The sequence below is a fragment of the Podarcis pityusensis genome, assembly GCF_964106645.2.
Source record: "Podarcis pityusensis genome assembly, chromosome: 2".
NCBI classification, from domain to species: domain Eukaryota; kingdom Metazoa; phylum Chordata; class Lepidosauria; order Squamata; family Lacertidae; genus Podarcis; species Podarcis pityusensis.
In genome coordinates, this window is record NC_138029.1 from 120,687,859 (window position 1) to 120,712,362 (window position 24,504).

The 24,504-nt window shown below is 42.5% G+C and overlaps 1 protein-coding gene across 1 annotated transcript; it reads left to right on the forward strand.

Annotated features, from left to right (window-relative positions):
• Window positions 1-732: 732 nt before the first annotated feature.
• Window positions 733-7,945, forward strand: LOC308471832 (vomeronasal type-2 receptor 26-like; the record flags this gene model as incomplete). The annotated part of the gene is made up of 6 exons (XM_080996110.1): window positions 733-786; window positions 944-1,069; window positions 1,627-2,436; window positions 3,625-3,852; window positions 5,799-5,925; window positions 6,987-7,945. The coding sequence occupies 6 exons, from the start codon at window positions 733-735 to the stop codon at window positions 7,895-7,897; spliced, it is 2,256 nt and encodes a 751-aa protein (XP_080852236.1). The 3' UTR covers window positions 7,898-7,945.
• Between the last annotated feature and the right edge of the window lie 16,559 nt (window positions 7,946-24,504).

The following is a 24,504-nucleotide window of genomic DNA, read 5'->3' on the forward strand; positions in this document are numbered from 1 at the left end:
TACTGAATTCAGAAGTTTATATTGTTGTGAGTTTGGGGGAACCCATTGCTGAAGTAGCCAGGCCAGCTTCTTGGTAATGCTTGATTTCTGCTTGCATGCAAGCTTCTATGTAGCTATGGGAGAAAGAAGACTTTCTGGGGTGTTAATGCTGTGAGCTCCTGCATCACAGGCTTGGGTTGTACTGTAAAGGTAAAGGGGACCCCTGACCATTAGGTCCAGTCGTGGCCAACTCTGGGGTTGCGGTGCTCATCTCGCTTTATTGGCCGAGGGAGCCGGCGTACAGCTTCCAGGTCATGTGGCCAGCATCACTAGTTGCTTCTGGCAAACCAGAGCAGCGCATGGAAATGCCGTTTACCTTCCTGCCAGAGCGGTACCTATTTATCTACTTGCACTTTGATGTGCTTTCGAACTGCTAGGTGGGCAGGAGCAGGGACCAAGCAATGGGAGCTCACCCCGTCGCGGGGATTTGAACTGCCGACCTTCTAATTGGCAAGTCCTAGGCTCTGTGGTTTAACCCACAGCGCCACTGGTGTCCCTTTATGATATATAATTTATTTACTGTATGTGTAAATAAATTATGTATCATAAAGACAATGCAGTGTCTGATTTGCCTCATTCCAAGTAAACTGAACTCTGGGTGAGTGTTTGGAACCCCTGGAATCTTGCATGCAACACTATTATCTTTAAAAAGCGGTCAAAAAAAGGCAGAATTGAATCTAAAATATTGATAGAATGCTGGAGAATGATGATGTACTATGTACATTTTTGCAGGAAAAGTATATCAAGGTACTGGCTATTTCTGTCCTTTCTGTTGGCCATTCAGCATATCAACCAGAATCCCAGGCTCTTGCCCAACATCTCACTAGGTTACAGCATCCATGATAACTTTTATCATGGAAGGGTGACGTGTGAAACTTTGGCAGACCTGCTCTCTGCTGGGCAGGTGACTGTTCCAAACTTCAACTGCAGGGAACAGAATAAGCTGCTTGCTGTTCTTGAAGGGACTGACTCTGACTCTCAAAACTCCATCCAGATTTCTACCATGTTGGGCCTCTACAAAATCCCACAGGTAGGAATGGTGAGGGGTGTGTCATTTTTCTGGCTGGGCTTAATTCTGGAGAACTCAAGAGGGTGGCACAATGTTATCCTCATCAAAATGAAAAAGACTTTGGACATCAACACATTGAATAAAGTAGATCAGAAATGGTCAGGTAGTGTGTCAAATGGTGATTCTAATCTCTCTCTCTCTCTCTCTCTCTCTCTCTCTCTCTCTGTGTGTGTGTGTGTGTGTGTATGTGTGAATGAGGAATGGAAAAGAATGTCCATAATGCCAGTGGCCATGTCAATAAAAATACAGGAAAGTAAAAAGGTTTATCCCGAGTGAAACAGTGTTGGTGTGTTTATTAATTTAAAACATTTACAACCCACATATACAATCTAAATTATAAACAAATAAAAACTGGTTTAAGTTATTTACAGGTGTGGAGATTAAAATTGAGCCCAATGCTAGGTGTCAAGGAAAGCCTTGGGGTGAGACATATTTATTGTATAATTATTTGTTATGCACTGAAAGAAATATTTCAACTTTGATACAAAACAAGCCAACAGTCTTCCATTTTTTGCCAGCTCAGCTATGCTTTGGGCTCCCATCTTCTGAATGACAAGAGGCAGTTCCCCTTTTTCTATCGGACGGTTCCCAAAGATGACGCCATATACCCAGCAATTGTCAAGCTGCTCCAGCACTTCAAATGGACATTCATTGGTCTCTTTGCTCCAGAAACCGAAAACGGAGAGAGGTTCATGAAGACATTGCCGCCTCTGCTCATAGAGAGTGGCATTTGTGTTGCCATTTCAGAAAGCTTCCTCCTACAACAAGGCAATAACATAGTGACATTCAGTTTTTCTCAATTCATTGAGTGGAGACAAGTCAATGTATTTATCTGCTATGTAGAAACCATTTATTTCGAATTCGGAATATCAGTTATGGAATATTTAATCAATATGTTTAAAAAACCCACTGCTGGGAAAATCTTGATCACAACAATGATGTGGGACATCTCCTTCGAACTCACTCATGGTGCTTTAGATTTCCAACATATCCATGTTCTTTTTTCTTTCCTTGTTGGGAAAAGTGAAGTGGCAAAATATGATGGTTTTCCAGAGTATTACTTTGCTATCAAGAAGTTTTGGGAGGATAGCTTTAATTGTTACTATGTAAAGCATGCATTGTCAGTGAAAGGCCAGACAAGATGCAGAGAGAGAGAGAACCTGGAGATGCTGCCCCAAGATGATTTGGAAAGAACCCTCTCTCTAGACAGTCGCAGGATTTACAACACGGTCCAATCTGTGGCGCATGCCTTAAACGCTGCATATTCCTCTAGATCTAAGTGGAAGGTGAAAAATGGTCTGGAAGTTCAAAGGCTACAACCATGGCAGGTATTTCCTTTTCCATCACTGACATCTCTTACATTACCTTCAATCGTACTATTCCAGAATAACTGTCTTGGAGATTGTCTAAGAACTTATGGAATGTAGTGGGGAGATGAAATTTTGCAGACCGCTTTGTGCCGTGAACTGAATGGGTTCCTTTTTAGGCCCGCATAGAGGACACAGCCCCTCTGGTAAAGCACCCCGCACTGGCTTAACTCCCTCCTATTCAGCTGAGTAAACACCCTCCCTACGTAAGAATTCCCTTGGGCAAGTGAAATGGTCTTGCACAAGATCTCTCTCCCTAAAGCTTCTTCCCTCCTGACTGGGGTGCTATGTCAGAACCAACTGAGCTCCACAAAACTCCAGCCTTTTTTCAAGGGACAGGAACCTGTATTGTCTGAGTGTCTCATTTACTTATTAGGAGAGAGGTGGATATATTCTGGCGGGGTTTCGCCAGCCACTCTGGGCGATGTTTAACAGAATGTTAAAAACATGATAAAACATCAAACATTAAAAACTTCCCTAAACAGGGTTGCCTTCAGATGTCTTCTAAAATAGTTGTTTATTTCTTTGACATCTGATGAGAGGGTGTTCCACAGGGTGGGCGCCACTACTGAGGAGGCCCTCTGCCTGGTTCCCTGTAACCTCACTTCTCACAGGGAGGGAACTGCCAGAAGACCCCCGGAGCTGGACCTCAGTTTCTGGGCTGAACGATGGAGGTGGATACACTCCTGCAGATAGACTGAGCCAAGGCCATTTAGGGCTTTAAAAGTCAGTCCCAAACTTTTTTTATTAAATTGAATGAGGCATGCCCCCCAAATAAGTGTATGGGTTGACAGGCTGGGCCAATGTCAGAGACATTGCTCCCCTGAGCGATCCTATTGGAGGAGTAGTCCCAGCCCAGGCGCTGCAATGTCTTGAAAGGAACCGGTGACTGTTAACGGCTCGGAACGTGACTTGTACATAATAAATTGCTTTAACACTGGAGGAGTCAACTGGCTGCCTAATTACGCCAAGTAGTGAATCAGATCCTGACAGCGAACTTACATGTAGCCCACATTTGGGAGGCCTCTCAGCAACTTGAGTCTGCACCCAGCTTCAAATCAAAGGAAATTCAAGCTGGAAAAGGTCAGAGTTGGGTAGTCATGGTTGTTTCCCATATTCCAAACACTGCCCTTTTCTCTGCCATTCCAGCTCCACCCTTTCCTGGGAAATGCCCGGTTTCACAATTCTTCCATGGATGGAGTGTATTTGGATGAGAATGGAGAAGGGGGAGCTGTCTTGGATGTTGTGAACTGGGTGAAGTTCCCCAACAAGACTGTCCTTAGAGTGGATTTTGGCACCATCAAGCAACAGGGGTCCCCAGACCTAAAGTTCACATTAACCCAAGTTTCCACTGCATGGCCCAAATGGCTTAACCAGGTGGGCAAAATCATCCCTTTCATTTTATTGCATTTCCCATCCTGTTGCAGCTCTAATTATGGTTTCCTGCTTAGGGTGAGGCTACTTTCACTTGCCTGTCAACATCAACATTCAAGATTTTTTTACAATCTAGCATGGTGTCTCTGTCAATCTGTGTATATGTAGGATTCAACTGTTTTGGAGTGCAATTTCCAGGGGTTTGTTTATCTTAGTAATTAGATGAGGTGGTCAAGGTTTACCGCAACCCCTGCCATATTTAAACTGTAAAAGAAACCAACCCAAAACCCAGAGGCGTGCTACTATGTCATGAGTCTACATGTGAGTTAGCACTCATCTGTATTCATACACACACTAAAGGGAGGTTTAGGATCTTTTGCTGGAGTTCTGACATGTGCCTGTTATGAATATGTGTTTACCTTATCCTAATGCCCAACAGAAGTTCACACCTGCATGCAAACAACTTGTAGAAAAGTGAGCTTGGCCATTTCCCCACAGAAAGCCACACTTAATAAAAAGGCAGAAATGCAAAGGGAAGAGTATAACTGTCCTTAAGCATCTGTATGTTGGTTCTTGAGAATTGTGGATGAGTTCTATTGGACATTGCAGAGCCAACTGACTACTAGCAAAGCCAAATGCCTACTGGAAAATCAGGGGTTTTAAATTGTGATCTTCCTCTTAGGGAAGGGAAAGGGCTTTGAAATGAACAAGTCCTGCCCATTTCTCTCCTTGCCCTTCCGAGTGAGGAAATGGCTAAAGCTGGCCATCCTATTTCCTTCCCACCCTAGTGTGTGTGAAAGACTGTGATGTTGAGCCATTAACTGAACCTGACCATTGTCCCACCATCACCTTGATGCCCCCCCACAACCATTCAGGAGTTTGAATTGACTATCTATGGCAAAATTAAATTAAATTATTTTTAAATATGTTTTTACTACCTGCTCCCATATGTCTCTACTGTGATACCCCCCCAAATGACTGCCCACCTATCAAATATATTTATTCTTTTAAAAACTCTATTTTAAAATCAGTTATAAAAATGATCGAAAGCACTGGAGAATAGCTGGTGGAAAAGCCCATTGGATGGCAGCCTTGAGAACTGCAGTTGTCTCCATGTCTGCTTTGATGCTTGTGCAACACCCATTGAAGGTTTCTGTGGTCCTTCTTTAAAAAATATGGTTAGCCACCTCCGATTAAACAGTGGTCTTTATTGGTGCAACATTTTACGGGGCAGAAGAGTAGAAGTATGTGCTTTCAAGAGTTTACAACCATGGAAGCAGTATCATAAGATGATTTATTACAATCAGGTAGTACAGAAATTTCGTCATAGCTTTCAGTTTGTTAAAGCAATCAAGTAAATTCACCAATCGCCTTCTCCATTTTCCATGGTGTGTTACATGGAAGATTGATAAATGAATTTCCCTATCTGTGGTGCTGCAACATGCTGTGCTAATTGACTGAACTATCCTGCAGATCTCAACATTCACCATGGCAGATATTTGGGGGGAGGGCCGGGTCCTCCTGTAAGAACTTAGGCTCTGATCCAAGAAGCAACATGCTGAATTGGGCTCAGTAGCAAACACACAGCCAGTGTGGTTCTAGTAATCTCTTGTTCTGTTTTCCACACTTCTACCTCTGTCCCACTTGGCTGCTCCCACACTGAGCAGCCTGGCTGTTTCACTTAGCACCATTTGCAGCTTCCAGGTTTCTTCATGTGTAGCCCCACAATAGGAGAACCAGAAGGTTAGCAGAGCATGTAGAACTGAGGCCAGCCTAACCCCAACCAGGAACATGCATGGCTAGTGAACCTGCCCGAGATACAAATGCACACCCAATGCCACTAAGCCTTAGTTGCAGGGTTCACGTGAGAATCCTGGGCCTTCCCAAACCGATGTCTCATTTACATAGGGAAAAATAAATAGGCCTAACACAATTTCTTTGCTGCTTAGACCTTGCCTCCTTCCATGTGTGTGGAAAGTTGCAGCCCTGGATTGGTCAAACGTGTTCAGGAAGGAATGCCACTCTGCTGCTATGATTGCGTTCCCTGTGCAGAAGGGACCATCTCCACTCAGGAAGGTGGGTAATGCCAGCAGAAAGGGCCACCCTTGAGGATGAGGAAATCGCTTCATTCCAATATACAGGGGAAAATTTAGAAGTGATGATAACTCCAATACAGATTGGAGAAGTGGGCCCACATTAACCAAATAAATTTCAATGGGGGGGGGAATATAAGGTTCTGCACTTTGGCATGAATAACCAGCTGTACAAATGTAAGATGGGGAACGCCTGGCTTGCCATTAGTACCCATGAAAAGGATCTAGGGAATTAGTAGACCACAAGTTTAACAGGAGTCAATAGTGTGATGCATAAACAAAAACAGCTCATGCTGTTCTAAGCTGCATCAACAGAGGTCTAGTGTCCAGATCAAGGAAAACCATAGCACTGCTTCATTCTGCCTTGGTCAGACCCCACCTGGAATATTGTGCCCAGTTCTGTGTGTCAAAATATAAGAAGATATGGACAAGCTGGAACGTGTGCAGAGGAGGCCGACCAAAATGATAAAGGATCTGGAAACTAAGCCTTAGGAGCGATAGCTGAAGGAGCTGGGTATGTTTGGCCTGGATAAGAGGGAACTGAAAGGACATACTTTAGTCATCTTCAAATATCTAAAGGGCCGTCACATTGTTTTCTCCTGCCCCAATGAGTAGGACCTGCAAAACTATCTTAACATTACAAGAAAGGAGATTCCGACTAAACATCAGGAGGAACGTTTTGATGGTAAGGCTTGATGGCAAGTCTCCCTCAGAAAGTGATATACTCTCCTTCCTTGTAGGTTGTTAAGCAGTGGTTGGACAGCCACCTGTCATGGAAGCTTTCATTGAGATTCAAGGGGGTGGACTAGATGACCCTTAGGTCATGCTACCCATTGTTTTCACCACCAATGGATGGCATACCTGTTGCCTCAAGCAGTCCATCATCCTTGATTTTATTGATACTGATTCCTGATTTCCTGGGTCATATGCAATTATATTTTACTGGATCTAGTTATGTGTCTTCTAGTGGGAACTACTTTGATATCACAGTCTGCACATTAAAAGCAATACAGAAGGATATAAAGTTGGTCTTGTTCTTTCCAGATGCTGAACATTGCACCAAGTGTCCAGAAGATCAACATCCAAACGAGGCCAGAGATCAATGTCTCCGCAAGAGCTTCAACTTCCTGGCTTATGAAGAATATTTGGGGGTTCTCCTGGCTTCCTTGACCATCGTTTTAACCCTAAGTGCAGCCTTTGTGCTAGGAATATTCATTAAGTATAATGAAACTCCCATAGTCAAAGCCAATAACAGGGACCTCTCTTATATCCTCCTTGTTTCCCTCTTGCTTTCTTTTTTGTCCTCCTTCCTCTTCATTGGAAGGCCAAGGAAAGTGACCTGTCTTCTCCGACAAATGGCCTTCAGCATCATCTTCTCAGTTGCCATCTCTTCTGTATTGGCCAAAACCATCACTGTGGTGCTGGCCTTCCTGGCCACAAAACCAGGGAACAGGGTGAAGAGATGGCTGGGCAAGAGTCTGGCCAACTCCATTGTCATTTCCTGTTCAAGTGTCCAAGTTGTCATCTGCATCATCTGGCTGGGAATCTCTCCACCCTTCCCAGAGTCTGACATGCATTCCCAGCCCAGAGAGATCATCCTGCAATGCAATGAGGGGTCTGTTGCCATGTTTTATGGTGTCCTTGGCTACATGGGCTTCCTGGCCTCCAGCTGCTTCACAGTGGCTTTCTTAGCTAGGAAGCTGCCTGGGGCCTTCAATGAAGCCAAGCTGATTACCTTCAGCATGTTGGTCTTCTGCAGTATTTGGGTCTCCTTTGTGCCCTCCTATCTGAGCACAAAGGGAAAATACATGGTAGCCGTGCAGATCTTCTCTATCTTGGCTTCCAGTGCTGGGCTTCTGGGCTGCATCTTCTTTCCCAAGTGCTACATAATTGTACTTAGGCCTGATTTGAATACAAAGGAGGATCTAATGATGAAATCAAAGGATGGTATTTGATCTTGTTCTGTGATGGTTTGATGATTTAGAGCTAGTGTTCTATCAGATTCTGAATCTGGCAAATGGCAAATCCATCATGTTTCAGCGAAAGAATACTACTTTCTATGCAGCTAGTGCACACCTTTTTTTATATAATAATTTTTTATTCATTTTCCAAACATTTTTATACAATCAACTCATATTAACTCTCACATTCATCAATTTTTGACTTCCCTCAGTTTCTCTGCCAATCTTTCGTTAAAATTTCTATTGTTAACGCATTTCTGAACTTATTATTGCCTTTAACCATTCCTCTTCCTTTCTCCTACTTTCTTTTTTACAATATTTCTTAATTTTTCACAGAGACTCTTCAAAACCAACAAGCATTGTCTGTGCATCACATATGCTTTTCAGATAATCTGTAAATTTCCCCCAGTCCTCGATAAACTTTTGGTCTTTCTGATATCGAATCTTCCCAGTCTATTTATCCAATTCCGCATATTCAGTCAGTTTCATTCTCCATTCTTCCACAGTTGGAATTTCTTCCTGCTTCCATCTTTGCGCCAGAAGTATTCTTGCAGCTGTTACAGCGTATTGGAAAAGTTTACAATCTTTTCTATTAATTTCATTACCTACCAATCCTAGTAAGAAGGCTTCTGGTTTTCTAACAAATGTATATCTCAACATCTTTTTCAATTCCTTATATATCGTTTCCCAGAAGCCTTTCACCTTTTTGCATTCCCACCACATATGATAGAAAGTTCCTTCTTTTTCTTTACATTTCCAACACTTGTTACATGTTTTATACATTTTAGCTAATTTAACTGGCGTTATGTACCATCTATATACCATTTTCATTACATTTTCCTTCAACGCGGTACACACCGTAAATTTTAAACTTTCATTCCATAATTTCGTCCAATCATCATTTTGTATATTATAACCAAAATCTCTGGCCCAATGTATCATTACTGATTTCACCTCTTCATCTTTTGTATGCCATTCCAACAACATTCTATACATTTTAGACAAATTTTTATACTCATTATTCAATACCTCTATTTGAAATTTTGATTCTTTTCCTTCATATCCACACATTTTACAGTCTTTTTTAAACATTTCACTAATCTGGTAGTAGTGCAAGCAATCATAAACAAATTCTTTCACCTCTTCATAAGTCTTCATTTTCCATTTCCCCCCCTCTCTTACTATCAATTCTCCATAAGTTATCCACCTCCCCCTCATGTTTATCTTTTTCACACTCATCACTTCCAATGGTGAAAGCCAATGGGGGAGTCTTGGTTCCAACAAATTTTTATACCTCTCCCACACCTCTATCAATGATCTTCGGAAGATGTGGTTTTCAAAGCCTTTATGATTTTTTTTTCTTTTCATACCACAGATATGCATGCCACCCGAATCTATTATCAAATCCTTCTAAATCTAACAACTCTCCATTCACTAATTTAATCCATTCCTTTAACCAACAGTGGCATGATGCTTCATAATATAGTTTCAAGTCTGGCAGGGCGAAGCCACCTCTTTCTCTCGCATCTGTTAATAACTTAAACTGAATCCTTGGCTTCTTGCCCTGCCAGATGTATCTTGAAACTATTTTTTGCCATTCTTTGAAAATTGATGCCCCTTTAATTATCGGTAGTGATTGGAATAGAAATAACATCCTTGGCAGCACACTCATCTTTATCGTAGATATCCTTCCCCAAAAAGATAGCTTCAATCTTCCCCACACCTCCAGATCCCTTTTTATCCCATTCCAAACAGGTACATAGTTATTTTGAAACAAATCGATATTCTTGGGGGTTAACCATACTCCTAAATATTTCACTTTGTTCACCACTTCCAGCCCTGTACTTTGTTGTATTTCCTCTATTAATTCTTGGTCCATATTTTTCGCAATAATTTTGGTCTTTCTCTTGTTTAAATAAAAACCTGCAACTTGACCAAATTGTTCTATTTCTTCTAGGATTCTTTTAACACTTCCCGCTGGCTCTTCTACCATCATTACAAGATCATCCACAAATGCTTTGACTTTATACACATTTTTCCCTACAGACACCCCTTTTATTTCTTCATTTTTTCTTATTGATTTTAGCAAAACCTCCAGCACCAAGATGAATAATAATGGTGATAATAGGCATCCTTGTCTTGTACCCTTTGTTATTTTAATGTCTTCCGTTGTATAATTGTTTACTATCAACTTTGCTTTTTGCTCTGTATATATTGCCTTTATTCCATTAAAAAAATCCGTACCTACGTCCATATGTTCCAAATTTTTTAGCATAAAGTTCCATGATATATTGTCAAAGGCCTTTTCCACATCCACAAAGATTAGCATGGCTTGTTTCTCATTCCTGGCATTCAGATATTCTATTATATTTCTTATATTTCTTATATTATCTTTCATCTGTCTGCCAGGAAGGAAACCCGCCTGATCCTTATGTATAAAGTCTTGCAGTACTTTTTTCATTCTCTTTGCTAATACACTTGCAAAGATTTTGTAATCAGTGTTCAACAGCGAAATAGGCCTATAATTTTTAACTTGCGTTAAGTCCGATTCTTGTTTTGGGATAAGTGTAATAAAGGCTTCTTTCCAAGTTTCCGATATTTCCCTATTCTTCAAGATATTGTTTACAACTTCTTTCAGTGGTACAAGTAGGATGCTTCTCATTTCCTTATATAGCTAGTGCACACCTAGGTTCAACTTGCAGAAAACAATGTTTATGCCTCCTTGTCTGATGGATTTAAAATATGTCTAAATGATTAAGCTTTACTTTTAATTGTGCTGTAAACATGACATCATTTGAGTGTTGTCTTCTTAAAAATCATACTCTTTGGCTGTTCCTGTACTTTAAAATACTAATTTAAAAGAAAACGGATTAGGACTGCTTCCAATACATCTTTGAGCAGAGGTAGCAACAAGGGAAGTGCAGCCTCTCTAGTCTCAAAGCCACGGTCAGCTCCTTGAAATAAAAATTGCTTGAGTATTGCTAGCACGAGCTCCTATTTGACTCTGACTGGAGTTGCGATTGCTGCTGCTGCTTTTCCACTACCATGATAAGTGGAGACATTCTCCATCTTTCATCTGGGCTATCTCTGATTCTCTGTAGCTGAAGCTCTGTCTCCTGGCTTCTTTAGATATGGGAGAACTTGTCATTATGGAAGTAAATCCACCCAATATTAGCTCCAGCTGGCCCTCTGGCATATAAGAGGCAGGGCAGAACTGCTAAAATAAACACACACAGACACATTGAATCCATAGATAACAGGTGGTGGGAAGACCTAGATTGTGGAGGGTGGGGACAAGGTCACACTATCTGTGACACCCTCCTGCAAGGGGATCAGAAGAGATGCCAATTTGGACTCCCAGTGGAGCATGGCAAACTGGAAAGGTCCATTGCTTGCTCATCTGCCAGCATGGATAATTATTTGGTGATAAAAGGTGGTCAGAATATCTGACTGCCAAGAATTTCTCTCCTAGGGTCAATGAGAGATTAATAGGCAGGCCTCAGAAGTTCTGGAAAGACACTCGTCCATCATTATCAAGATGAAGATTAAACCTCTGAAGACATAGGGGGAGGGGTCTTGTTCAGAACATGGGGTTACAGCAGCTCATACACTGAATAACTGTCCTTCAATTAGGGATTCAAGTTTACATCATTATTCTTTGGCTTTTAAAAAAGATTGGAAAGAAAAGTTCACTGGGCTCCCTATTTGCCCATTAAACAGCACCCAGGGACAATAGTTGCTAAGGGCTACAAAATAATATAAAAAATCAGAACAGGCTGAAAATGTCCTCAAGAAGCATTAAATATCGGCTAACTTAAAAAGATATACCGGACTGTGACTTTATCAACTATTTATGATGTATTATTAGTGTTCTTGCCCAAAGAGGAAGGCTTAATGACTCCCAACTAATAATGTCTGAAGAAAGCGCTAGCGCTATCTCTCTCTCTCTCTCTCTCTCTCTCTCTCTCTCTCTCTCTCTCTCTCTCTCTATAATATTACATGTTACAAAGTGAATTATATCTTTTGGTATCACCATACTTAAATATTTAATAGATTTGGAACAAATGTGGAAATGATACTCCTTAAATGAATGGGTAGGTAAATTTTCACTTGTAGGCATCAATTCCAATTTGCACCAGTTAACAGAGTATTGTGATATTTAACCAAAGATATCTATCAGCATAAACATGGGAACTGTAAAATGAGGTTTAGAAACAATCAGAAGAATATCATCTGCATATGAATTCAATTTATATTCAACTGAATTGTGGACTACTCCATAGATCTCCCTATGTTGTCTAATAGCAGAAGCAAATATGAAAAAGCAAGGGTGAAATCAGACATGCTTGTCTAGTTCCTCTAAGTTGGGGTGCTCCAATGCACAGTCCAAGGGCTGCATGCAGCCCTCAAGACCTTTGTCTCCTTCCAGAAGCCAAGTGTGGGGCCTGCAGACCATAGAGCTTCCTGCAGTGGCTGGGGGTGGGACACCTCAGTTGACCTGTGTCTCAACATGGTCCATATTCAAGTATCACGGCCTGGCTGGATGAGGAGGAGCGGGGGAGCCTCCCATCCAAGAGCCCCTCAAGGAAGACAGGGAAGATGAGGACTGAACCCCTGGGTCCTGGTGGTGGGACAAGGGGGAAGGGCTGAGCTGGGAGGTGCTGGAATCAAGGGGGGGGTGTCAGAAGGTGGAGGCCCTTCCAGGACAAGGCCAGAGGCTGAGTGTCTCAATGTGAGCAGAGACACAGACAGTGAGGAATCGGGGGTACACCTGCCATCCCACAGCAGAACAGCCTCAGTCCTGCTGGCTCTCCTCCTCTCACACCCTGATCTAGAAGAGTCCTACATGTTGACAGACAGACCCAGGGGAGGAGCTCACCCCCATGTCGTAGTCTCCGTCTGTTGGGGAGGGCTCCAGAGTGAGAAGCTAGAGGGGAAAGGCGGGGCTGGAGCTAAGTTTCCTGCAACTTCTTGAGTTGAAGGAGTCAAGCCAGGATGACCTCGCTGTCTCCCCAGCCTCTTCTTGACCTGCAATGGCCCGGCACTTCCCTGTCAGCCCTTGTAATACAGAAGCACGACCCTTCTAAACCCTCAGCCTTCCATATCCCAGGCATGACCCTGCTCAAGCTTGCAGTGGTGCCACAATCTCGCGCAAGTCAGCAGGCTCCCACGAGAGCACGGCACCAAAAGATGTGCCTCCCTATTTACATCAGAGGAATGTTGGAGGGTGTAGAATGAGCTTCTTTCACCAAAGGTAGACTTTTTAGTTGCCCATTCTGTTATGCCTCTCAGAGTTTGAAGGCACATGTGGGAGTTTTTCTCCAGCCTGCACCTGCGCATGAAGCCATGTAAATAATTCAGGACATTTCAGAGTCTGTGCTTCTTCCCTTTGTGATTATCAAAATCACAGAGGGGTTTTTCTTTCATCACCTTTTCAACAAAGCTCCGGAGATTTGTCCAAAGATCACCTTTGAGTCCAATCAAGGAGATATCAGAACTGACAACAACATGAAGTTATTAACATATTTCATCAGAGCAGGGATGGATTGGTACATAAAGGCCTTCTGTACCACTCAGAATTGGGGTTCAGATTTAGGAGAGGTGAGTTGCAATACAAGAGTGCAAGGCTGACTTCTATCCCTTCTAGATATCAAGCCTTGGTTGGATTCCATCCACATTATCTAATTATCTTCTAGTTCAGAGGAGCAGTCACAGACAAGGAAGGTGTTCCAAGCAGGCAAAGAATGGTACTGCTTCTCCTGATCTTCCTGCCTCATGCAGACTGTGGAGTGAAGGCAAAATGCCCCTTGACTTTGAAGAGAGATTGGATAGAGCCATTCATTTATTACAGGCCAGGAGACCACATCATTAGTGGAGTCATCTCTGCTAGATTTGCTATATTTAATCCACAGCACTTCACTGAGTCTCCCTCTACCAGCTTTAAGCAGTAAGTCATTTTATGGGGATGGGGTTACTGCTGCTCCATTCAATATTGATTTTTACTTATCATCATTTTGGAGCTTGGTGTATCTGTGTACTTTGGGCCTTCCAAGCTGTGATGCTTTTGGATTTAAATTTTTAATTCTTCATTTTCTTTCTTTTTTAATGTTTGCACTTCTTTTTTTAAAAACAAATCAATAAAATTAATTATAAATATAACAGGCTTGGAAGGGATCTGGGGGAAGGCGGAGGAGAGACAGCAATAGATGTTCTGTGTCATTTAATGAGTCTTTAAAAACCTTTAAACTCCTATTGTTCTTTGAAAGTCTATGCATGTCTAATCCATCATGAGACATTCATTCTGCTTTAGTTTTGTTTTCCATAGGATAATGAGTATTGACTGAACAAGGCTTTCCCAACACTCATGCATCATTAATTGGGAATTTGCTGTCAAACGTCCGAATTTGGATCAGTGTTAGGGTGATTAAATTCTAGAAATTGAATCCAGGATTTTATATTATCCTTAGAAGCTTGTCACCGAATGCTGGAGGATAGGATGTGATATTTACATTTTTTTCAGCAAAGGAGGAACAAGGTACTGGCTGCCCCTGTCCTTCTTCTTTGCCATTCAAGAGATTAACCAGAATCCCAGGCTCTTGCCCAACATCACTCTGGGCTACAATAACTATGAGACCTTTTTTCATGGAAGGATAACATATGAAGCTTTGGTAGACCTGGTCTCTTCTAGACAGGCGAATGTTCCAAACTACAACTGCGGAGGACAGAATAACTTGATTGCTGTTCTTGAAGGGGCTGACTCTGACTCTGAGAACTCCATCCAGATTTCCAGCATGTTGAGCATCTATAAAATGCCACAGGTAAGAATGGAGATGGAGGGATTATCTGGCTGAGCTTCTCTGGCATGAAAATTTGGCGTATTGTCAGCTCAGAATGAGGAAGACATTGGATGTCAAGGCACTGAAGAAAGGAGATAAGGAATGGTCAGATGAATTGCTGTGCTCTTGTTGATATTACCTGTCCTTCCTCCCTTTCGTTTGTGTCAAATGCTGATTCCTGTGTTTGTGTGTTTGTATGCCTGTGCATATAAAATGAGAAGGAAGGGAACTTCCGTCCTACTAGTGGCCATGCCACTAAAAATGGGATAAAGCGGGGAAGTTTCCTCTGAGTGAAACCGTGAAATTTGTTTATTAATTGAAAACATTCATAACCCACTCAATTATTTAAAAAAACTTTTAGTAGTGCACAACCTAAAACAGTAACAAAATTGTTGAAACAAATCTACAGTATAAAGCATTAAAATAAAAGGATAAAGGCGTATTTTTAAAAATGAAAACAGGAACTGTGGGATTCATAAAAATAAAAATGGAATCCAGTCTTATATGTCAAGAAAAGTCTGGGCAAAAAACCAACAACACACGTGTTTTTACAAAGCAAATATATGTTGTTTGGGGTATGAATTATTTCGTCTTTGATCCCAAACAATGCAAGCCAACAGTCGATCTTTTCTTGCCAGGTCAACTACGCCTTTGGCTCACATGCTCTGAATGACAAGAGGCAGTTCCCTTTTTTATATCGGATGGTCCCCAAAGAAGAGGCTGTTTACCCACCAGTTGTCAAGCTGCTCCATCACTTCAGATGGACGTTCATTGGTCTCATTGCTCCAGACACTGACAATGGAGAGACGTTCATGAAGACATTGACACCTATGTTTGTAGAGAGTGGCATTTGTGTTGCTATCTCACTAAGCATTCCACAAATCAATACAAACCGTGTGACGGTCAAAGTTCCTCCATCAGAAAAGTGGCGACAAGTCCAAGTATTCTTATATTATGTAGAATCTACTTATTTCTGGAAGGGAATGCAAGTTGCTGAAATAATATTTGACAAGCTGGTCAAACCCACTGTGGGGAAAGTCTTGATCACAACATCTATGTGGGATTTGAGTGTAGACTTAATTGAGTTAATCAACAGTGGTTTGGATTTCAAACATTTCCACAGCATTCTTTCTTTCTCTATTGGGCTGAATAAATGGGCCAAATATGATGATATTGATGCCTTTTTCTTTGCACTTCAGCAGTTTTGGGAGGAAGCTTTTACTTGTTCCTATATATTGCATACATTGTCAGTGAAAAGCTGGGCAAGATGCCAAGAAAGAGAGGAACTGGAAATGCTGCCCCAAGCCCATCTGGAAAGACTCTTATCTCTAAACAGCTACAGGATTTACAACAGTGTCCAAGCTGTGGCCCGTTCCTTAAATGCTGTGTATTTGTCTAGAGCAAAGAGGAGGTTGAAGGACAGTCTGGAACTTCAAAGGTTACAGCCATGGCAGGTATTTCCTTTCCCATCTCATACATCTCAGCCAAACATCACAATCAATTCTACAATTCCTGAATGGCTGTCTTGGAGATTGTCTGAGAACTTGGGGAATGTAGTGGGGAGGTGAAATTTTGCAAACCCCTTTGTGAAGTGCCCTGAATTTGATCCATTTATCTCCTCTAAGACGATAGTCTCTCTGGGAACAGTTCCCACCACTAGCCTAACCTCTTCTTTGCCTTGAAGTGGCCCAATTGACCCCCAGCCCCTCCATAAGAATTCCCTTGGGCAGGGAAGATGGCATTGCACTGACTCTCCCTCCTGTTTAGGGTGTAACTTTGGCATCTTCTGAGCTCCACTAAGCTCTACCCTTTCTCCAAAGGATTGTGCGTGTTGCTGGAGCCTGTATTAAGTGTCTGAGTGACTCATCTTCTCATTATGCTAAGAGTTTAATACATGTGGACATATTTCTGGCTTATTTATATTCTGATTCCATTAATATGCAGAGGCAGGAAGTTTATTCAAGAAAACGGCATACAACTCAGCAACACCTCCCAATCAGTCTGGCCCCTATAGGGCAGTTGCCAGAAATGAAGGGACCTGCCTTCTGCCCTTTCAAAGGCACCTCCGGTCTCTGTTCTGCCCTTTTCATTATCGTACATGTTCTTGGACACCAGGGAGGAGGGGAGCCTGTTACAGCAGGAGAGAATGAGTCCTTGGGTTCTCCAGCAGCCTCTTCACCCTTCTCCTCTGCTTCAGCCTCAGAGTCTGAACTGTTCCCTGTCACTGACTCCCCCTGCTCACTAAACCCTGTTGCCCCTTCAGCATCCAGCTCCTCATTGCAGATGGCATTGCACAGGCTCTCTCTCCCAAAGCCTTCTTCTCTCCTGTTTAGGGTGATACTTTGGCACCTACTGAGCTCCACTGAGCTCTATCCTTTGTCCAAAGATTGTGTGTGTTGCTGGAGCCTGTATTAAGTGTCTGAGTGACTCATGTTCTCATTACGCTAATCTTCTCATTACGTTAATTGACTTCCATCCCCCTCTTTCTGTGGTTCTTTAAACTTACTTTTTAATATCTTCGGCATATCTAAATTCATTTAATTTGCTCATTTAATTATCTACTTTAAATATATATTCTTATGAAACTGCAGGTTATTACAATAATCCTGCCAATGGTTTTAGATGTTTGTGATTTATCTGCAAATATTCAATAAACCATTTTTAAAAAGTTTGTTATCATGATTTCTTATTCTTCCGGGAACTTTTGCCATTTCTGCATATTCCATTAGATTTTGTATCCATTCTTCCTTCTGCTTCTTTCCTTTTTTAGGAGAGTAGCTGCTGTTGCTGCATGCATAAATAAATTTCGTACAATTTAGATACCTCTGTCCCTATCATTCCCAAATGGTCCTTGGGTTCTCCAGCAGCCTCTTGACCCTTCTCCTCTGCTTCAGCCTCAGAGTCTGAACTGATCCCCACCACCGACTCTCCCTGTTCACTAAACCCTGTTGCCCCTTCAACATCCAGCCCCCCATTGCAGTCTTCTTCCTCTGAGCTCTCCTCAGTGTCCCACCACCAATCCTCTGGCTCTGAGGCTCCTCTCCTGGGGGTTCCCTTGGAAGTTTTCTGGCTGGTGCTTCCTACAATTCTTCAGACTGCCCAACCAGTCCCAACCAGTCCCTGACACTCTGTAGCCAATCCCAAATGAGAGCAGATCCAAGCATGAAATGCTCAGAGTTGAATAGTCAGTGTTGTTTCCCCTGTTCTATATGTGGCCCTTTTCTCTGCCATTCTAGCTCCATTCTTACCTGGGAGACGTCCAATTTTACAATTCTTCAATGGACAGAGTGTATTTGGATGAGAACGGGGAACTGGCAGCTGACTTGGATATTGTGAACTGGGTGGTGTTTCCCAATAAGTCCCTCCTTAGAGAGAGGATTGGGAGCATCAAGAGACAGAGATCCCTGGCCCTGAAGTGCAACATCGACCAGAATGCCACTGTGTGCCCCAAATGGCACAACCAGGTGGGAGAAATAATTTGTTTCATTTTATTGGATTTCCCATCCCATAAGCTCTAATCATGTCACTGTCCGGAATGAGCCAGCTCCTAGTGGAACTTTACAGCCAGCTGCAGAACAGAGATGGTCAGATTGGACACAGACTGAACAGCAGTCAGAGGAGTCTTCCCCACCCCTTGGAATGAAGGTTGCCAGGGGAACGACCGAGAGCGGGCTGGAACTCAGCCAAAGCTCTCAGAAAGCTCAAATAGGCGTGAACAGACACAGAGATATTCTCTCAGAAAAGGAAGAGGCTGGAGCTGACCCAATAAGTCCAAGGAGTTGGTGAATGGGAAGACTGCTAGACAGGAAGCAAAACAAGAGATGTAAGAGGCATCGGTTCAATATATTCTGTAGACACCAGAAGGAGTCTTCAGAAGGCTCATCTTGAGTGACAATGGTGGTGGCTGTGTTAGAGCCATCCAGAGCTATCTGTTTGTTTTTGTAATAAATCTTCCATTTTAATTACCTACGCTTACTGTGTTATCAAGCTGGGAACTCCTGACTGTCACCATGCTCTGTGTGCGGCTACCTTCAGGTGCCTTCTGCATTTCTTGAAGATTTAAGAGTAGGTCCCTGTGGAACTGTGTATATGCAGGATTCAGCTGTTTGGCTGGGTGATTTCTAGGCGGTTGCTTATTTTAGTAAGTAGAAGAGGTGGCCAATGGTTTTCCCCTTCCCTTGTCATATTTAAACCACTTTTGAGATCCTACGAGATTTGAGAGAGAATGTTTCCTGCATTCCAACATCTGGCTCACTATTGGAGCTCTCACACAGCTGCCTGTCTCTCTGGCCCTGTTTATTCCCTCCCCTTTGTTCAGAGCTCAGATTACAGCTGCTCCCCACCCCTCCTCCCTGCCTTCCGCTGGTAACTGTTCTCTCTCTCCTGTCAGCATCTGAGCTTTGCTGACAATCAGTGCTAGCAATATTTCCTGAAATGCTCCTGTAAATCCATGTTCTATGCAGCAATTTCCAGAAAAGTGTGCAATAGGTTTGTTTGCTAGAAGAGATGGCCTCCTAACTTGAACCCTTCAAGGAAATTTAACCATCCCTCAACTTTTGCAGTTAGTTCCTCTCCCAACCCTTTTGGTGAATGAAACAAATATTGTTAGAAAATACTCTCCCAGCTCCAGTTCAAAAACAGGTTGTGGTGAGAGGAACTGCTTCACCATTTTATCATTTATTTATATGAAGGGTGGCTAATATCTGGACCCCCCACCCCCAAATTCTATGTGGCACCTAGGACCACTTTTTTAAAAAAACAACAAAACAAGGATTATTTTCTGGAAATGGTTTTACTGTGATGTATGTCTGCTGCAGTTATACTGTGACGCTAAAAGGTTTTGAGAAACCTCCATTTGATAAAATATGTTTGTGCAAATATGTTTTATAAAACTGAATCGTACAATGAAATATAAAAATAATTTAGAGTACTAGAAAATAGCTGATGGGAAAACATATTGGACTGAGTACTTGAGAGTTGTGGTTCTCAATCAAGCCCACTCTTTGGCCAAAACAACAGAAGGTTCCACTGGGGTAACTATGGCCCTCAAATGAAAACAGTTTAGCTACCTCTGATTTACACAGCGATCATGACACTGTATCAAGTCCAAGAGGGGAGGCCTATGCTTTGAGGATTTTACAGCAGGAGGAGGGAAGAAGAAGGAACTAGGGTTTTGATCAAACAGGGAAACATTATTGTTAGAGGTTTTGCTGCAATCAAGCAGTAAATAAGTTTTGTTAAAGATAATCAAGTAATATATTGTTATCATTCTTATCATTGTTATCAAGCCTTAACACATTTTCCTTGATGCCCCTTTATGCTCAGCCCCTGCCTACTTCCAGGTGTGTGGAAAGTTGCCAGCCTGGATTCTTCAAGGTAGTTAAGGAAGGAATGCTGCTCTGCTGCTATGACTGCATTCCCTGTGCGGAAGGAACGATGGCCACTCAGGAAGGTGGGTGACACCAGGAGAAAGGCCTGCCCTTGGGGAAGAGGACAAAGGACCTTTCTGGTGTCCAGAGTCTATTAAAGGGGAGTTTTAGAACTGACGCACTGCTACAACACAACTGGGCATCTTCCCCATTGGGTGTTCATACATGCTGTATTGACAGGATCAGTGACAATTGGAAGCCGACACAGAGTAGGAGAAAATCCTGAGATGTGGGAAATTGACAGTACTTTGACGGTTAGTCAAACTTGGCACAAGAGGCACCATGAACTCTGGGATGGTTATCAGGCACCGATGTCTCATACAGTTGAGTCCAACAAGGTGCTTTTTGTCTGTCATATTAGAAACTTTTGGCCTTGGGACCCTTATCCTACCATTGACACCCTTTCAGGAAAGGGTCACCATGGCTTAGAATTATTTTATTGCTATCAGAAATATTAGTGAGGTCCTCTTGCATTGTGATTCCCTTAGTATGTGGAATCCTCTCCCCAGGGTTTTTACCACCAATTGAAGACATACCAGATGCCTCAGGTTTTCCTGTCCCGTAATATCATTAATACCAATAAATGCACTCCCTGGTTATATGCAGTGATTTCTATTGAATATAGTTAGGTTTCCTCTTAGTGGGGGCCACTTTGGTATTACTTTTTGTTAATGAAAAGCATTACAGTAAAGTTGACATTCCTTGTGTTCTTTCCAGATGCAGAGCATTGCACCAGGTGTCCAGAAGATCAGCATCCAAACAAGGACAGAGATCAATGTTTCTACAAGATCCTCACCTTCCTGGATTATGAAGAACCTTTGGGGATCTTTCTAGCTTCCTTTGCCCTATTCTTATCCTTAACCACTTGTGTTGTGTTAGGAATATTCATTATATTCCGAGAATCTCCCATAGTCAAAGCCAACAACCGGAACCTCTCCTATATCCTCCTCATCTCCCTCCTGCTTTCCTTTTTGTCCTCCTTGCTCTTCATTGGAAGGCCAAGGAAAGTGACCTGTCTTTTTCGTCAGATAGCCTTCAGCATCATCTTCTCAGTAGGCATCTCTTCTTTGTTGGCAAAAACCATCACTGTGGTGCTGGCCTTCCTGGCCACAAAACCAGGAAACAGGGTGAAGAGATGGCTGGGGAAGAGTCTGGCCAACTCTATTGTCATTTCCTGTTCCATTGTCCAAGTTGTCATCTGCATCTTCTGGCTGGGAATCTCTCCTCCCTTCCCAGAGTCTGACATGCATTCCCATTCCAGAGAGATCATCCTGCAATGCAATGAAGGGTCTGTTGCCATGTTTTATGGTGTCCTTGGCTACATGGGCTTCCTGGCCTCCAGCTGCTTCACAGTGGCTTTCTTAGCTAGGAAGCTGCCTGGGGCCTTCAATGAGGCCAAGCTGATTACCTTCAGCATGCTGGTCTTCTGCAGTGTTTGGGTCTCCTTTGTGCCCACCTATCTGAGCACAAAGGGGAAATACATGGTGTCCGTGCAGATCTTCTCTATCTTGGCCTCCAGTGCTGGGCTTCTGGGCTGCATCTTCATTCCCAAGTGCCACATAATTGTACTCAGACCTGATCTGAACACAAAGGAGCATCTGACAACAAAAGTTGGTTCTTAAATGACTCATTTTCACAACTGTTGTCCAGCACAGTAATGTTGACAAAGACATAGTTGCCTTGCAAATGTAGCTTCTTAGATTTAAAAGCATGTTTATGGCTCCTTTTCTGATGGTTTCTTTTCAAACCTTTAAGAAGTGTCTAAATGTTTAAATTTTATTTTTAATTGTGCTATTTTAACTTGGAAAGCTGAATGTCTTTTTCTTAAAATTCAGGTTCTTTGGCACTTCCTGCATTGATTTAATAGGAAAATTGATTGGGACTGCTAAAACAAATAGAGGAGAAAAGTGTAATTGAGTAGTGAAATGTTTTGTTTCAGGAACAGTTAACAGAGGGCACAGAAACATTATTTACAGATATAGAGACCACAATGGGAGGGTTCTTAGGAGGGGGGAATAAACATGGTAAGAATAATTTATTCCTTATTGTAAAATGCCATTTAAAGCATGGTGAACTTTGAGATATGAATTGTTCTTCGTTGTACATACAATTAATATATGTATTTTCCTTCACAAACATTATGTTAAAAATACTGAGATTAATTGTGCCCTGATAAATCTGTTGTTCTTCATGGTGTCTCAGGACTTAGTTGCTTTTGAGCTGGCGAGAAGAGTGCTGATTTTTTTCTTCTTCTTCATTTCTATTGGGAAATATCACGGCAATGATAGTTAGATGAAGGAAGTAATGGAGAAAGGAAGATCATTTCTTCCAGAGAGCCCAATGTCCTTTGACTTGAGATAACTGCTCATGGTACACCCACTCATCCCATTTGCTTTGCATCTATTTTGCAGGCTTTGCTATATATTCTAAAACTTCTTTGAGCAGAGGTAACAAGATGGGAAGTGCAGCCTCTCTAGTCTCAAAGCCACTGTCAGCTCCTTTGGGGGGGGGGGGAATGCAAACCATATCCAGCATGCGTTCCTATTTGACTCTGGCTGGAGTTTCTGCTGCTGCTGCTCTTTTTCCACTATCATGATGAGTGGAAGGATTCTCCCCCCTTAATCTGTGATGTCTCAGATTCTCTGTAGCTGAAGCTCTGTCTCCTGACTTCTTTAGACATGGCAGAACTTATCATAGTGGAAGGAAATCCACCCTGGATCAGCTCCAGTTGTCCCTCTGGCACATAAAAGGCAGGGGAGAACTGCTAAAATAAATAATCTATAGATAACAAGTGGTGCAGAGACCTAGTTTGTGGAGGGTGGGGACAAGGTCACACTATCCTGGACACCCTCCTGCAAGGGGATCAAAAGAGATGCTCATTTGGACTCCCAGTGGAGCATGGCAAACTGGAAAGAGTCCATTGCTTGCTCATTTGCCAGCATGGATAATTATTTGGTGATAAAAGGTGGTCAGAACATCTCCTAGGGTCAATGAGAGATTGATAGGCAAGCCTAAGAACTTCTGAAGAGACACTCTCCCATCATTATCAAGAGGAGTTTAAACCTCCAGAGACATGGGGGGGGGGGGCTTTGTTCAGAACATGGAGTTACAAGCTCATACACCGAATAATTGGTCAGAACTGTTAAAATAAACACAAACAAACACACTTTTAATATATAGAGGGGGGGGGACAGGTGGGAAAAGGTTGCACTGTCCAAGGGCTCGTCCTGCAAGTGGGTCAAGAAAGAGGCTCGTTTGATTAGCCCCATTGTGACCCAAGGAAACGTCTTTCTAAAGCATGCTAAGATAATGTTCCAAATACATGGAGAAAATGTCACCCTTTACTATGAAAATCCTAGAAAGGAAGCTGACATGTCCCTCATTCCAGGACTAATCAAGGACTCTGATATTGTGTTGGCAGGCCTACTTACTATATAACCAAAGTGGCCTTTTTGCTACACCTCCTTCTGAAATGAATGATACTTCCTACCGGTTTTTCCAGTTCTCCAGAACCACCCAAGGCTTATGTTTCTGCTGCTATGCCTCTGGGGCATGGAACTCCAAGTGGATAGATTGGCACCATGTACAACACCACCAACGTAAAGGTTGGCTGAGAAATTATACACATTGCAACAGTAGATTTTGGTTGTGGGGTTCATTCAATAACACCTATCAAGGAAACACCACATCTTCAGATCTGTATCCATACTTTCTCCAATATACAGTCAATTTCACCGGACAGGGATCCATCTGTTCTGGATGGATGATAAAGGATCCAAATTTATGGTTCTTGTATAATGGGCTCGCTACCAACTACCACCCTGGTAACTATCAGTGTGTGGGAATCAGAGCCTTCAACATCAAAAAAACGAAGATCATCGCCACTGGGCCCATCACCTCCTTCTGGGGAAGAAATGGAGACAGTGAGAGATTTTACTTTTCTTGGGCTCCATGACCACTGCAGATGGTGACAGCAGTCACGAAATTAAAAGACACCTGCTTCTTGGGAGAAAAGCAATGACAAACCTAGACAGCATCTTAAAAAGCAGAAACATCACCTTGCCAACAAAGGTCCATATAGTTAAAGCTATGGTTTTCCCAGTAGTGATGTATGGAAGTGAGAGCTGGACCATTAAGAAGGCTGATCGCCAAAGAATTGATGCTTTTGAATTACGGTGCTGGAGGAGACTCTTGAGAGTCCCATGGACTGCAAGAAGATCAAACGTATCCATTCTTAAGGAAATCAGCCCTGAGTGCTCACTGGAAGGACAGATCCTGAAGCTGAGACTCCAATACTTTGGCCACCTCATAAGAAAGTGGAAAAGCTAGAACTAGG